The sequence below is a fragment of the Scylla paramamosain genome, chromosome 18 (genome assembly GCF_035594125.1).
Source record: "Scylla paramamosain isolate STU-SP2022 chromosome 18, ASM3559412v1, whole genome shotgun sequence".
NCBI lineage: Eukaryota > Metazoa > Arthropoda > Malacostraca > Decapoda > Portunidae > Scylla > Scylla paramamosain.
Window position 1 is genome coordinate 11,977,303 of NC_087168.1, and position 14,776 is coordinate 11,992,078.

Genomic DNA, 14,776 nt, shown 5'->3' on the forward strand with positions numbered 1-14,776 from the left:
TGCAAATCGTCACTGCAGTGACCAAAAAACCAAAGGGGAAATGCAATGAGATATATTGAAGTGTGACTACTGAGCTCAAGAAATAAATAAATAAATAAATAAAAATAAAAAAAATAAATAAAAAAGAACAATTGAATTCTTGCCAGAATAGCAATGTATACACCATACCAGTCTAGTCGTAATGATCACTAAGCCACAAGAGTTCAGATGACTTTGACTTTCCTCCCACAACATAGCTTTCCTCCACTTTTAGATCAATTTCTAGTGTTTCTAGAAACTGCATACTCTTAAGGTTTTCTCCTCTTGAGATTCCAATCTCTTCTGTGGGTACTGTATTCAAGCCAAGTTTCTCTCTGGATAACACTGACCAATCCCAGTATGGATCCATAAAATTTCTTCTTCATCTCCATGTTCTTCATTAGGGATCTTCATCACATCTTTACAGTCAGGCCATAGTGATCACCATAACACAAATTAAGTATGGTTGCCATTAACCAGCACACTGCTAGTTGCATCCTAGAATTGGACAGGATTCCATCTTTAATAATATTTATAAACTAGCTGTGGGAATTAAAGATTATATAAGCACTTTTCTTATATTATGTGCATTACAATACATTCCATTATAGATCAAAGGCAAGACAAGAGCAAAAATTCAAAACCAAACACTATAACAGAAAAGTTCTTGTTCTCTCCTAATCCAATAAGGAAAATTTCAGCAAAAGCTTTCTGATTACAAGATTTTTGTTAATTTTAAAGACAAATACAGAGCAAGCTATTCATAGACAAAGTATTCTTATGATCACAACCATATGTAAACTAAATGTGAGAAACCCTGACCACAATTTTGATTGTAAACTGAGTATATCGTTTTCATCATTACACCATCATTCATAACTTAAATACAGAATTGCAATTTGTATACAAGACAAAATTAAGAATTAGACAACATATTGTGAAGCATCAACTAAATTGAATTCCAGATATGTGGAATGTATGGTACTTAACAGCAACAATTATGGGAATAATCAGTCAAGGAATGCCCCTATTTACAAATTATTGACCCTTCATGAACTATTTCATTACTCACATGAAGTACAGCTGGTTGAAGATGATGAAACAGGAAGTGCCCTAGACATACATTCATATTTATATTTATATATATATGTATAGTATATACACATGCAAGTACTAGGTCCTCATATATTGAAATTTTTGCATGAAGCATCAAATTCCAATTTTAGATATTCCTTGAATGGTGACCCATTAACATGTCCAGATATCCTCACCTAGCCTGGCAATAATATCTACATCACTGAATGTTCACTATACACTTAACATCAGAGATCATTTATGCAGGTTGACACCCCCTAAAACTATTTATTTATTTTTTATTTATTTTTTTTCTTAACAGCATAGCAGTTTCTGTCCTGTGTCATATTTTGCCTGATAGATTTTTTGAAGTCAGTATTAGTCAATTGTATCAATAACTTCCTCACCTAATGATTCAAACCTGCATAATGAGAAATACCTTTAGTTTTCAATTTCTTCTACACTTATGACCTCCGATAATTGAGTAATCTTACATACATTTATACACCAATAACTAGATATGATTACATAACATGAACCAGGCTAATGTGCCCTTCCTCACATAGTTACAACATTTACAGAAAATCATTCTCGCCAACAGAAAATGAATGCATGAAATTGTACCAAATAAAAGTACAATAATTTTCTTTCTCCCAGAGAAACGTGTTAGTACTGGTGTAGGCAGTGAACTATTAGTACGTACTTCATAGGAATTCTTCTTCCCTTTGGTGTCACATCAGAACCTGTCACTGTGGATTTAGGAAGGCATACAATTCATGATTGCACTACCAGCTAGGCAATCTTATCAGGAGCTTCAGAACATCATTTATAGTACAATACACATGATATGTCTACTTCAAGAATAGTAAAAATAATTCTCAGTATAATAAAAATAACCTGCATCTAAAATATATAGTTTTTGTCATATGGGAAGTACATTAACAATAATAATTAGCATTTTCATTATTTACAAGAAATATATTAAATGTACATTGTGTTATTCAGTTTTCTAATCAACACATACCAAAGAACCTCCAGGATTGAGGTGTGAGAATCCTGTGCCACAACTTGAAGACTTGAAAAACTTGTGTAGACAAATCAAGTTTTTGTTTAGCACTTGAAAATACAATCCACAATTTAAGTACCTTGTTTCTTTTAAGAAAATTAGCTTCGTTGTTAGTGCCTTCTTCTTTGGCTGTAACTTGTTTGATTGATTTCTTTCATTGAAGATTAGTTATCTCACCAGTTGTCATAGGTAGTAAAGGATCTTCATTACTTTTCACCTGTCTTTTTATAAGTTTCACCTGCTAAAGTATTACCCACAGCCAGAGTCCGATTAGATCTCATGAACTGTAGCTGTGCAGTTGCTCTATTACTATTGATGCTACACCAAAATTCCTAATTCCTAATTGCTTTATTGAAAAGAATTGGGATGTCAGATTTGTAAAACTTTCTCTAATTAATATCAAAAAAAAAAAAAAAAATTAAGCAAGTATACTTTCTTTAAATATTTGCGACTAAGATGCACGAGACAAAACTTCACATCATACTTGCAGTAATATACCAATGCAGGCCATGCTTGCTAGGAAAATGCTAATTTCCTCAATCACTTAATAATAGTGTTGAAAACATATGCACATAAAAATAGGTATTCCATATCTTGAATTGTCAATTTAAGTGTTATACATGGAGTAAATGATTTTTAATCCACTAGTCTACTTTGCTAGCAGCTCTAATTGCATGCTAACAAATTTTCTTTTTTCTGCATTTCTGCAACAGCACATCACGCTTTTAACATTTAATACAATAAAGTACAGGCTGAACTCCTGTATACAGTTTAATTTTTTAGTGTTTCACATATAATTGTTCAGTATCGATTAATTATTGCATATTATTGGCACATTAGTAAAGAAAATAGGCTTATTGTTGAAGGATACGAACATTTGTATCTTACTATTATAACTAGAGCTATCCACCTGAACACATGAATGTGGGGCTTAATTTTTAATTGGAGATTCATTTGTTGGGGTACAGTACTTCACTTAGAGCTCAAGGATACAAGATTTTCCATCTTAACTTAAAGAAATACAAAAATAATTAAATAAAAAATAGGTTTTATTACTGTATCCTAATTTTCCATATTGGTGAAATAATATACATATACCATGAAATACAATATTCAAAACTGTGGAAAATTCAGCAAAAAGGCATATTCTATAGAGCAATAATTATGTCATACTAAAACAAAATCTTTATACTTGCTACAAAATGAGCTGGTTAAGTGAGACATACCTAACACAGGTGAAGTGTGTAATTGTAATTCTATGAAGATATCTATGAGGGAAATAACACTGTTCTACACATACTACCACAACTGTACATAACATGGTTGATGTAAAGTATGTGTACACTTTACCCAAGTTTTATTTCCACAATAAACATTACTTGATTCGTTCTGCAAGGACTCCTGTCTCACTTCTATAAATTATTCTTCCATAGCTGCCTACTATAGTGGCCAAGAAGTTGAGAATTTATGAAACATCCTCTGAGGTAATACAATACGCATTCTGACCTCAAAAGAAACAGAAATCATTTCATGAGGTTTTCCACAAACAGCAATAGGAGCCCTTGCCCTGCTCTTTGCTAACCAGGAACTTCACCTATCTAGGGCATCATTAATCCTAAAGTCTGTTTCATTCAACACTGCAAGGGATAACTTTCCCCTGACTAGAGATTCCAAGGATGACCCAACCTTCCTGAAAACCAGGTGGATGCAGGTAATACTTGGTGGTTAGCAGCGGCAGGAGCTTTGGTGCTATCCAGCTGAGCAGTGCCGACTAGTGGCCATGACTAGCTGAGCCTCCAAAAACACATGTGGCTTAATAAGGGAGCTGCTGCTGCATACCTGCTGGCAACAAGAGGCAGTTTACTAGGAGGTGTACTAAGCATACCACAGAGATCAGTTCAGGCAGTCATAGCTACTATACATACATCACGGTCAATTATGTCGGTTTCATTTACATCTATAATATCAAGGAGCAACTACAGCACCTTACAAAACTATTATTTCATAAATGATAGGTAATAAATGAAAAGAAATTACCTAAAGAAACACTGACCAACTCCACACACTTGCATTTTTCCAATACAACTGATAATTTTTACAAAACATTTGAAGAATGGTGATATTCTCCAGAAGAACCCTTAGATTTGTCTTCAAGAACTTCATGCCTGAGACTGTGACTGGTAGCCAAAATCCACAGTAGCAGTTCCAGTACCTGACTGAGGCTGGGAAGGCTGTCCACTAAATGGGGGCTGAGAGTAGCCTCCATCTGGGTCTGTGGCATCAGGGTAACTGTTGTAACCCCCAGTGGTGTTTGGTTCAGCCTCATAGCTTGGGGCAAAAGCTTGATCTGATCCTTGTTTGTACCTCAGAAAAGCAAGGTAAGCAGCACCAGCCTAAAAAATACGTGCAATTATTAAGTAAAACCATATGTCCAATATTTATTTTGAAAATCACAAATATTTGAAGGCAAAAAGAACTCAGTTAATTCTGGAAGTTTCATTAATGTTCTGCTATGAACTTACCCATGGAAAGATTGAAAAGAAGCTAAATGTGATGGCTGCCTGCATGTTGCTTGTTCCAAATGCTCTTTCAGGAGACTTGCTCCATTGGTTGGTCAAGTAACAAAATCCAACAAAGTACAGGAAAGACCAAAATGCTGAAAGAGAAAATAAAAGAGACGGAGGATTAAAAATAAAAATCAACTTGAATTGTTATCAATGTACCCTTACACTCAAGTTCTCCGCATTTTCTTTTCACGTATAATTACCATATTTAACTGCTGACATTATTTTAAGATATATTATTTAGTCTAGAAAATGAGTACCCATACAGGGGGGGCAGAGTTGCCAGCTTAAGTTAAGTGTATGCACTATTTTGACTCTTCCCCTTCGTCTGAACAAGTTACTTCTCTGAAAACACAACTGTAAATATGGGCCAAAGTCTTCCAAAATATATGGAGCTTTGAGTGCCTCCTTTCCTGGATGGGTAAGAGCTGTGCATGCAAGTGGTGTCAGACTTCCACCACTCCTTGTGCTGAGATGATACAGCTGCCACCTGCTATGCTTCATGTTTAATATTTCTAATAACAAATAACTGATGAATTTTACTTTTATTTACACTAATGAAAAACTAGCTGCATTTCTATTTTAACTTTCATTTGATTTTCCTTGGGTTTATTGCACAGAGGAGCTGGATAGCATGGCATAAAGTGGTGCTGGAAATAATGGTGGCATATGTTAATTTTCCTTATCTCACCAAATTTATAGCTATGTGATTTGTCTAGTACTAAATTTTTACATTTTATATAGGTTAAACATTGCAAAAATTTGTAGTATATTATCTGACGGAAAGTGTGTGGATGACCCAATGTCTGGGCCATCCAGTTTGTAGGCCCACATTAAAGTAAAAAGCAATTGAGGCCATCAAAGTGAGCTCTTTTCATAGCAAGCATGACATGGCATGTGCTTCTCATAGTGACAGCTTCTCTAGTACGAGTCTCACATAATGTTGTGATGACACTGCAATAGTGTTGATCCATCACTATCAGCATCATCACATCAGCTACTATTACTACTACAACTACTACATGAAAAATCAACTGTTATAGCTAATACTATTTTTACACCCCCCCCAAAAAAAAAAAATCTTAAAATCAAAGATATTAATATGGTACTAATCCTAATTTACATTCCATTATTTAAAATGCATCATGAGGGGCATTTTAGGTTTGAGCTAAGCTTTTAAATGAAAAAAAAAATAAAGTTGATAGATATCTTAGTTACTAATAAAGTTATTTATGTTTAAATTTGAAAATTTTCAAAATTAATTTCTGTAGTTTTTAAAAACCAGCTTGTCTGACTATTCCAATCAATGCTTCAAATATAAAACACAAAAAAATTAAAGATATACAAGCCACAAGCATACACCAAGCCGACATACCACAAGAAGGGAGTGTAGTGAAGGCAAGGAGCGGTACACACTCACACTGACAATCACACCCATCAACATTCCCTTATATATCAGGCTCTAAGTGGGGAGAGGACTCATCCTTAAGGGTAACACTGTACAAGTGTCATATCTAGATCTCCAAGTCAGGGCCTGACTGTGAAATTACTTTATCCCTGCAGCATCACACAAGACTTTCTTACATTTGACATGCTCAGCTCAAATCAAGGGTCTCTCATAGAGACCCTTGAGGCTTATAAAGGCAGGAAAAGTAGATACTACTCCCTTGTGTGGGAATTTACAAAAAGGGCATGAATTTTGTCTACAAGTCTTAGCTGGCCCTTGTTCCTGGTGAAATGCCCAAGTTCTAAAAACAGGGAAACTGATCTGAAGGGGAAAAGGATTAGGAATAAGCTCATAAGGCAGATACCAAACAAATATAACACTTTTCTAAACCATAATGCCATAATGATCAACAAGATCCAAGACCAGAATTATTAGTATCACATTTTCATGCATAGAACAATTATCATAGCAAAAAAACATGCAAAAGCATTGCAGATCCCTAATAAATTGGTATATCTGTGCTGCCTTGGCCCCTTTCTATACCCTCTATGTGCCTTCCCTAGCACTAATATTCTATGCAGGCAGTAAAGTTATAAACTAGACTACTAGATCCTTCTAAGCACAACTTTCATAAACAATCCCTACATATTACCTCACCTGAAAAACCCATGTCTGCCATAACATAGCGCTTCCTTGTCTTGACTGAGGACATCTGTTCAAAGAAGTACTCCCCAGCAATAAAGCCAATGGAGGCCAAGAATGCAATGACAGAGATTCCAACCCCATAGTTGCAGGCATTGCTATCTCCATTGTAGAGGCACTCTTCTTTTCCTTCTTTGTTCAAGGTCCAGCCTTGTGATGAGATGCAGCCAAAGATGATGACAGAAAAGAGCTGGAAAAGGAAACAATATAAATTAATTAATAAATAAATAAATATAAATAAATAAATTAATTAATTAATTAATTAATTATATATATATATATATATATATATATATATATATATATATATATATATATATATATATATATATATATACAGTAAAATCTCCCTAAACCAAACCCGAATACACCGAGTATCGGATAGCCCAAATGCCCTTATCAACCTCTTCAGCCAGTCTGCCCAGCTCTACTCCATCTCCAATCACACCAGAGCCACCAGCTAATATTTTTGACTTGGACTCTGAGTGACAAGCAAAAGTACACTAGTAGTACAGTGCATAATGTTATGTTAGCTCTTATGTGACCAGCGTGTTGTGTACAATTGTGTACAGCTCTTAAGTGAACACTAAGTGTGTAGTGTAATGTTAAGTGAACTCTTAAGTGACCAGTTAGTGTGCTGTGTACAGTGTGTGATATCAAAATATGCTGTAAATATTTATTTTTGGGCTTATAATGAGTTACAAATATGCTGTAAACAACAATAAACATACATGTTTATGTACATAGAAGCCACCCAAAAACATGTTTTGTTGAATAAACTGAACTTTAAGATAAACCGTTGGCCACCTCATCCCATATAGTTCAGTTTAAGGAGGTTTTACTTTGTGTGTGTGTGTGTGTGTGTGTGTGTGTATTTACCTAGTTGTATAGTACAGGATCCGAGCCAAAGCTCAATTAGTCCTGTCTCCATACCTGAATTTATCAAATCTCTCTTTAAACATGTGCACACTCTTTGCCGCAACCACTTCTTCTTTTAAGTTATTCCATATTTCAACCGTTCGATGCGGAAAGCTGTATTTTTTAATATCTCCCAAACAATGACTCTTCTTTAATTTCTTCATATGTCCCCTTGTACGTCTATCTCCTTCCTCCACTTTTACAACTAGGTCATCTCTGTCTATCTTCTCCATGTTGTTTATTAATTTGTACATTGTTATCAGGTCTCCTCTTTTCCTTCTTTCTTGCAGTGTTGGTAATCCAATTTCTTCCAGTCTTTCCTCGTAACTTAGGTCTTCCAATTCAGGTATCATTTTCGTAGCTGTTCTTTGTATCCTTTCCAATTTCCTTATATCTTTCTTCTTTTGTGGAGACCATACCACTGCTGCGTATTCCAGTTTGGGGCGTATCATGTGTGTTATAATTTTCTTCATCATTTCTTTGTCTAGGTAATTAAATGCCACCCTGATATTTGCTAGCAAATTATATGTAGGGCCAAACATTCCATTGATGTGTTTTTCTGGTGATAGCGTGTCTTGAATTATTACTCCCAAGTCTTTTTCTTCTTTGCTCTTTGGTATTGTGATTCCTCCCATCTTATACTCCCATGAAGGTCTCCTTTTACTTCTTCCCATCTCCATTACATGGCACTTCTTTATATTAAATTCTAATTTCCATCGTTTACTCCATTCATAAATTCTATCAATATCCCTCTGTAGTTCCTCACAATCCTCTTGGTTCTTTATTACTTTCATCAATTTTGCATCATCTGCAAACATGTTAATGTAGCTATTTAAACCAACCGTCATATCATTTATATAGACCTGAAACATTATAGGTGCCAACACAGACCCTTGTGGTACTCAGCTTGTTACTTTGCACCAACTTCATTTATTGTCTCTGATTACTGTACTCATTTCCCTACCTTGGAGATAATCCTTCATCCACTTAAGTATTTTTCCTTTTAGCCCTCCTCGATGTTCCAGTTTCCATATGAGACTTTTATGTGGAACTGTATCAAAAGCTTTTTTCAGATCTAAATAGACTGCATCAACCCAACCATCTTTCTCTTGTAGTTTATCTATTACTCTTGTATAAAAGCTCAGTAAGTTTGTTACGCAAGATCTCTCTTTCCTGAAACCGAATTGTTTTTCTGTTATTATATTTTCTTGTTCAAGATATTGCACCCATCTGTTTTTAATGACTATTTCACAGAGTTTACTTACAATACTCATGAGTGAGACTGGTCTGTAATTCAGTGGTTCCATTTTATTACCTCCTTTGTATAACGGTACTATATTTGCTCTCTTCCATTCCTTTGATACTTTTCCCTCCTTCAAAGAACTGTTAATTATCTCCCATATTGGTTCTTCCAATTCCTCTCTACATTCTTTCAATATCCATCCATTTACTTCATCTGGTCCCATCGCCTTCCTAGTATCTAGCTCTTACAGTAGTCTTTTAATTTCTTTTCTTTCCACTTGTATGTTTTCTATTCCTTTCTGTTGTTCCTCATCTCCCAGTGATGCAAAGACAATTTCTCTTGTAAATACAGACTTAAAGCTTTTATTCAGTATCTCAGCCATCTCTTGTGTGGTTTCATAAATTTCTCCATTTTCTTCAGCTTTGTAATGGTATCTCTATGCTTTATTTTTCCATTTACATATCTATAGAAAAATTTGGGTTCTTCTTTACACTTTCCAACTACATCTCTTTCAAAATTTCTTTCTTCTTCTCTTCTTATTTTAACATAATCATTTCTAGCTGTCCTGTATTCTTCTCTATTTATCTCATTCCATTGTTTCCTCATTTTTTTCCATGCCCTCTCCTTTTCTGCCTCTGCACACTTTGCATTAAACCACTCTTTTTTATTTTCTTTTACCTTATATCTTGGCACATATCTTTCAACACCTTCTCTAAACTTGCTTAAAAACACTTCATATTTTTTCTGCACCTCCATACCTTTTAATAAATTACTCCAATCAAGCTCTCCGTAGAATTTCTTTAACCCTGTAAAGTCTGCCTTAGCATAATTTTTTCTCTCATTTTTATATTCCTCATTGAATTTTGGCACTTCTTCTTTGATCTCTATCTCCATCTTCACATGATCACTTTTTCCCACTGGACACAAATATTCTATAATTGGTTCATTTTCAAGCTTTTTTGTAAAAACCAAGTGTGTGTGTGTGTGTGTGTGCACTATGTTTAAGGGGTTGAATAATCATCATGGTAATTACATATTGCATTGACAGTAATGGTGGAAACCAGTTTATCTTTCCATAGAGTTGAAACTTCATGATCAACTCAGCAATGAATGATGGTACAATATCTGCATTTATGGGAAAAAAAAAAATCAACTTTAAATAGGACTCACAAGTGATGTGCCATGGCTACACAAAATGATCTCAAATGTCCTTGCAGCCTACACAGCCTTGTACATGTTTGGTTATTTTTATCAAGCCTTAGATAGTGCAAGAGCTTCATAAGAATGTCTGACTTCACTTTTATAGAAATATAGATGGAATTCCTAACTGCAACCTCCTTTGGCATTTAACAGGCAACTGGCAGGCAATTAGGGTATCAAGTTTTAAAGTGGTACTTAACAGCTGCCATTATATTTACAAAAGCTATATGAATCTTGTTTGTTGTTTTTCATAGCATTTATTTTTGGTGATCATGATTCAACTTGACACAAACACTTGTAGTCTACATCCACCAACACAACTTGCAGCATGAGGGGGTTTACTTACTGCAATAAACAAATTTTGACAAACCAGAGATGAGATAAACTTATAATTCTTTCCTCTCAAGATATCCTTACAGAGAGTTTCTTATCCAAGACCTGTGCATACTTTTAAATGGCATCTATCATTACAATATAAATTTGTGAAAATTTGAGTGAGTTCTGATGCCACAAAGTCATATGATACTGTTTAGGATAACCAAAAGAATTATCTCTCCTACCAAGAAACTTGCATGAACCAGTATCGGGTTCATAAAGTTTCAAGGACAAACCAAACACTACACCATAGAGCTGCTTGGTATTTAGTAATGACAATGAAGGAAAAAAAAAAAGACATCCTTCTAACATATTAAATTCTTGTTTTGAAAATAGCTTTCCCTGTTACTATGCTGCTCAGTAAATTGCATGATCTGACTCAATTACAAAAGTGACCATTTAGTAAATTATTTTGACAACTGGCAGCTAAAATTATTAGCTTGTTTTAAGACATGCAAAGTTATGTTTGGTGATAAATGTTTACATATCTGATTTATGACTTATTATGTAACTCTTGTAAGTAAAGATCTACAAGTATTCCAAAATGGAAAATTCCAGTTCTGAGCATTGTGAATAAGGGATTTTTCAAGTTGTACACTAAACTCTCCTGACATTCCTAATACCAATGTCACTTTAGTGACATTGGTATTGGTAAATAGAAATATCTTAAAATGGATTTTTAGCTTTTTATCCCAGAGACCCCAGTATACCAATGTAAACAATGTTAAGTCTGATGTGATATTAACTAACACAGGAGCCCCACAAGGTTGTGTGTTGTCCCCTGTTCTTTTCACCTTGTACACAGATGATTGTAGAAGTGGAATTGATGACTGTACTATTGTGAAATATGCTGATGATGCAGTTATCTTAGGAAAAATTGTAAATGATAATTATGAAGGATATTTAACTCAGGTTAAAAAATTTGTTGATTGGAGTAAACAAAATTTTTTGGAGCTCAATGTAAAGAAAACTAAGATGATATTTGATTTCAGAACTAAAAATAAACATGTACCAGACCTATTAACAATTAGAGAAGAAAACGTAGAAAGAGTATAAGTATCTGGGCTTTATGATTGATGACCAGTTGAAGGGCAGTGTCAATACAGATATGGTGTCAAGGAAATGTAACCAAAGACTACATTTTGTACGTATTTTGTGCAACTTACATGTAGATAAAGTGATCATTAGCCTATTCTACAAATCATTGTTGGAACCAGTCCTAAACTTTTCGATCACTGCCTGGTATGGAAAGCTTACCTGTAAAGATAAAAATAAGCTGGGAAGGATTGTGAAGAAGGCAGGAAAATTAGGTGAACAGACCATATCATTAGATAAGCTCTATCAGACAGGTACAATGAAACAAGTGGACAGGATAATGAAAGATATCACTCATCCGTTACATAACTGTTACACATATCTAAAATCTGGTAGAAGGTTAGCTCTGCCCATGCAGCGTACTGACAGATATAGGAAGTCATTTGTATCTAAAAGCATTCTCCTTTTCAATCATCTATCATCAGTATAATTTTTAGATTTAAGTATTCATGGTTACTGTATGTGATGGTTCATGATGAGGGCAGAAATAGCCCGATATTGCATGTATACGATAGCCCATGTAATGACTCTTTTCTTAATGTTTTATTGTTTTACTGATTTAATGTTTTATTGTTTTACTGATTTTATTTACTTTTTAATGTTATGTATAAGCAACTACTAGGGAGTTCTTAAGCCAAAATGAATTTCATTTGTATTACATTTTGTATTACAACTTGACGAATAAATTATCGTATCTTACAGTTCCTATTACTACTTGAGATCTAAATAACATGACAGCAACAGGGATGCCTCTCAAAACACTTCAACCTAGTTGTCTGGTCAAGGGTTTTTGGCTTCCTGCATCAAACAGGAGCCTGGAAAAACTCAATACTTGATTTCTTGGGTGTCAAGCTATTGACACACTAACAGTAGTAAGCAACCTTTGGGACTAAAGGCATCACTTTATGATCATTATGCTCCAAATGTCAATTTTGTAGCATTTTATGGGAATGGACACAAGGGATGTGCATGACTAGTCCCTTAGTGTGAGCCTACAGGTGCCAGCAAAGTGGATCCAGCACAGGAGCACACTGCAAAATTTTTTTAAGATAATAAAACAGTTCAAGAGGTAGGATAGAAAAAGTGCATACAATGGACTTTGAGAAGATATACCTAGGTTAAGGAATAAGAACTGTATAGGGTGGAATGTGAATGAAAAGACTGGGCTGGTTTAGGTCAAGAAATGGAGTTATTCTGCTGGTTGACTGAGGTACTGCAGGTTAAGATAGGAATTAGTATGTGTGGACACCAGGAAACCAGGTTATATATATATATATATATATATATATATATATATATATATATATATATATATATATATATATATATATATATATATATAACCTGGTTTCCTGGTGTCCACACATACTTAGTATGTGTGGACACCAGGAAACCAGGTTATATATATATATATATATATATATATATATATATATATATATATATATATATATATATATATATATATATATCACTAAAAATAATGAATCAGTATCATTACTACAAACATGAACAAAACTTTGTATATTCTATATGAAAATTTTACACATGTACTTTTTTCCTTCTTTTCTGCATGATGATACAAGGGAAAACATGAATTTTAACTATAGTCTTATAGCACAAGTTAAACAATGATATTTAGTAAAACTGTTTATGAAAAGTTAAAGTATCAGTATATTATAATAGTAACAAATGTTACACCTGTTAAGTAATTAACTGATAATATGAGAAATAATATGACTATAGAAGTGCATGAAAAAAGGCTCCACTTCTATTATTACATATAGCTTTATTTTTTTCGTATGTAATATAAGGAAAATAATATAATTGAGGTCCAACTACCAACGCTGAAGACATGTTTATGGCGTAACACTCACACAAGATAATTTCCGAGGGTGTCCTGTATCGATACGAAGAACTACCTCGTGATAATGGCCACGCACTGGGCTGTCCAGCCAGGCAAGACCGTGACTCATGACGCACACACCTACATGACGCATGACAATTACCATACACGCTACCTACGTTACAACTAGGCACTGTAAGCATTCTATAGCAACCTAACTTTTCCCACCACTGAACTATCACTTTCAAGCCTAAAATCGATGGGTGGTTCGGAGGAGTGCTGTATAACACGAAAATTTTCTACTGCCTTCCCTTCTACCAGTCTATCTTGGGGCTTTCTAGATATGGAATTCCCCCTTTGATATAACCCGGCATATCTATTATAATCCACTCTAGACCTCAGAAACACTTATTTTCCTATATTCACCCAGTAACCAGCTATCACTATCAAGCTCTATTTCTCTCTCCACGTCGATACCAACATAGAAACCATAGCCCAGGCAACATACAAATATAAACATCGACCAAAATCAAAAAAATAATATAATATCAACCACTACTAGTCTCTCCACCCTCAAAAATCAATACAGAGACCCTGGCCGCAGCATCGGAGGGGCCTAAGCATCCACCAAGACCAAAAGTAAACAAAATCCATGTGGCATTTCGCACCACTGGCCACTACGTACCCATGTCACTGCCCTGAGGATCACTTGAGGCCGCTGGACAAAGGTGAGCGGGTCAAAAGGCGCCCCCGCTTTGCCACCGCCGTACACCCCCTCCTCCATCATCCTGCCGCTCTCACTCTGTTCTCACTTGCCTCTCACCCGCCACCACCGACACCTTCTAAAAGCAACGGTGAACGTTCTCTTGCGCTTATTCCTTCACTTCACTTCTTTCTGATGACGATTCATATAATGTCAGTTTCATAGAATTACTATACGTGTCGTACTTTTCAATGAATGCTCAGGAAAGGTGGGGTGTATATAATATTTCTGGAACCCGTGCAGACGACGCATCTGTGCGCAAACGCGACCACCTGAATCAATTACACATTTTCAGTTCATGCCAAGAGAGAAACGCAAGTAATAGTTGACTTTCAATAATCGACATCAAAATAATGGTTTTTGGTGTACTACTAGTATATGTATATATATATATATATATATATATATATATATATATATATATATATATATATATATATATATATATATATATATATATATATA

General features: G+C 34.7%; 1 protein-coding gene across 4 annotated transcripts; it reads right to left on the bottom strand.

Annotated features, from left to right (window-relative positions):
- Positions 1–582: 582 nt before the first annotated feature.
- LOC135109112 (synaptogyrin-like) lies at positions 583–14,571 on the bottom strand. Of its 4 annotated transcripts, none has more exons than XR_010272579.1 (5): positions 14,234–14,570; positions 6,827–7,061; positions 4,681–4,814; positions 4,196–4,551; positions 583–3,997 (listed from the first exon to the last, which is right to left on the bottom strand). XR_010272579.1 is itself a non-coding variant. In XM_064020181.1 (5 exons), the coding sequence occupies exons 1-5, from the start codon at positions 14,333–14,335 to the stop codon at positions 3,972–3,974; spliced, it is 681 nt and encodes a 226-aa protein (XP_063876251.1). In that variant the 5' UTR covers positions 14,336–14,571; the 3' UTR covers positions 583–3,971. The 4 variants fall into 4 exon arrangements, 3 of the variants coding, with proteins under 3 accessions (XP_063876251.1, XP_063876252.1, XP_063876250.1); XM_064020181.1 differs by having other exon boundaries at positions 583–4,000; positions 4,371–4,551; positions 14,234–14,571; XM_064020182.1 differs by having other exon boundaries at positions 4,371–4,551; positions 14,234–14,569.
- Between the last annotated feature and the right edge of the window lie 205 nt (positions 14,572–14,776).

What these genes read in the sequence shown, in the direction of transcription:
- LOC135109112 (XM_064020180.1), bottom strand. Translation starts at nt 14,335, where the DNA reads ATGATGGAGGAGGGGGTGTACGGCGGTGGCAAAGCGGGGGCGCCTTTT. An exon ending in TCCTCAGGGCAGTGACATGG is followed by an intron (nt 7,062 to 14,233) that starts GTACGTAGTGGC and finishes TTCCTTTTCCAG; the next exon opens with CTCTTTTCTGTCATCATCTT. An exon ending in GGCAGACATGGGTTTTTCAG is followed by an intron (nt 4,815 to 6,826) that starts GTGAGGTAATAT and finishes TTTCTCTTTCAG; the next exon opens with CATTTTGGTCTTTCCTGTAC.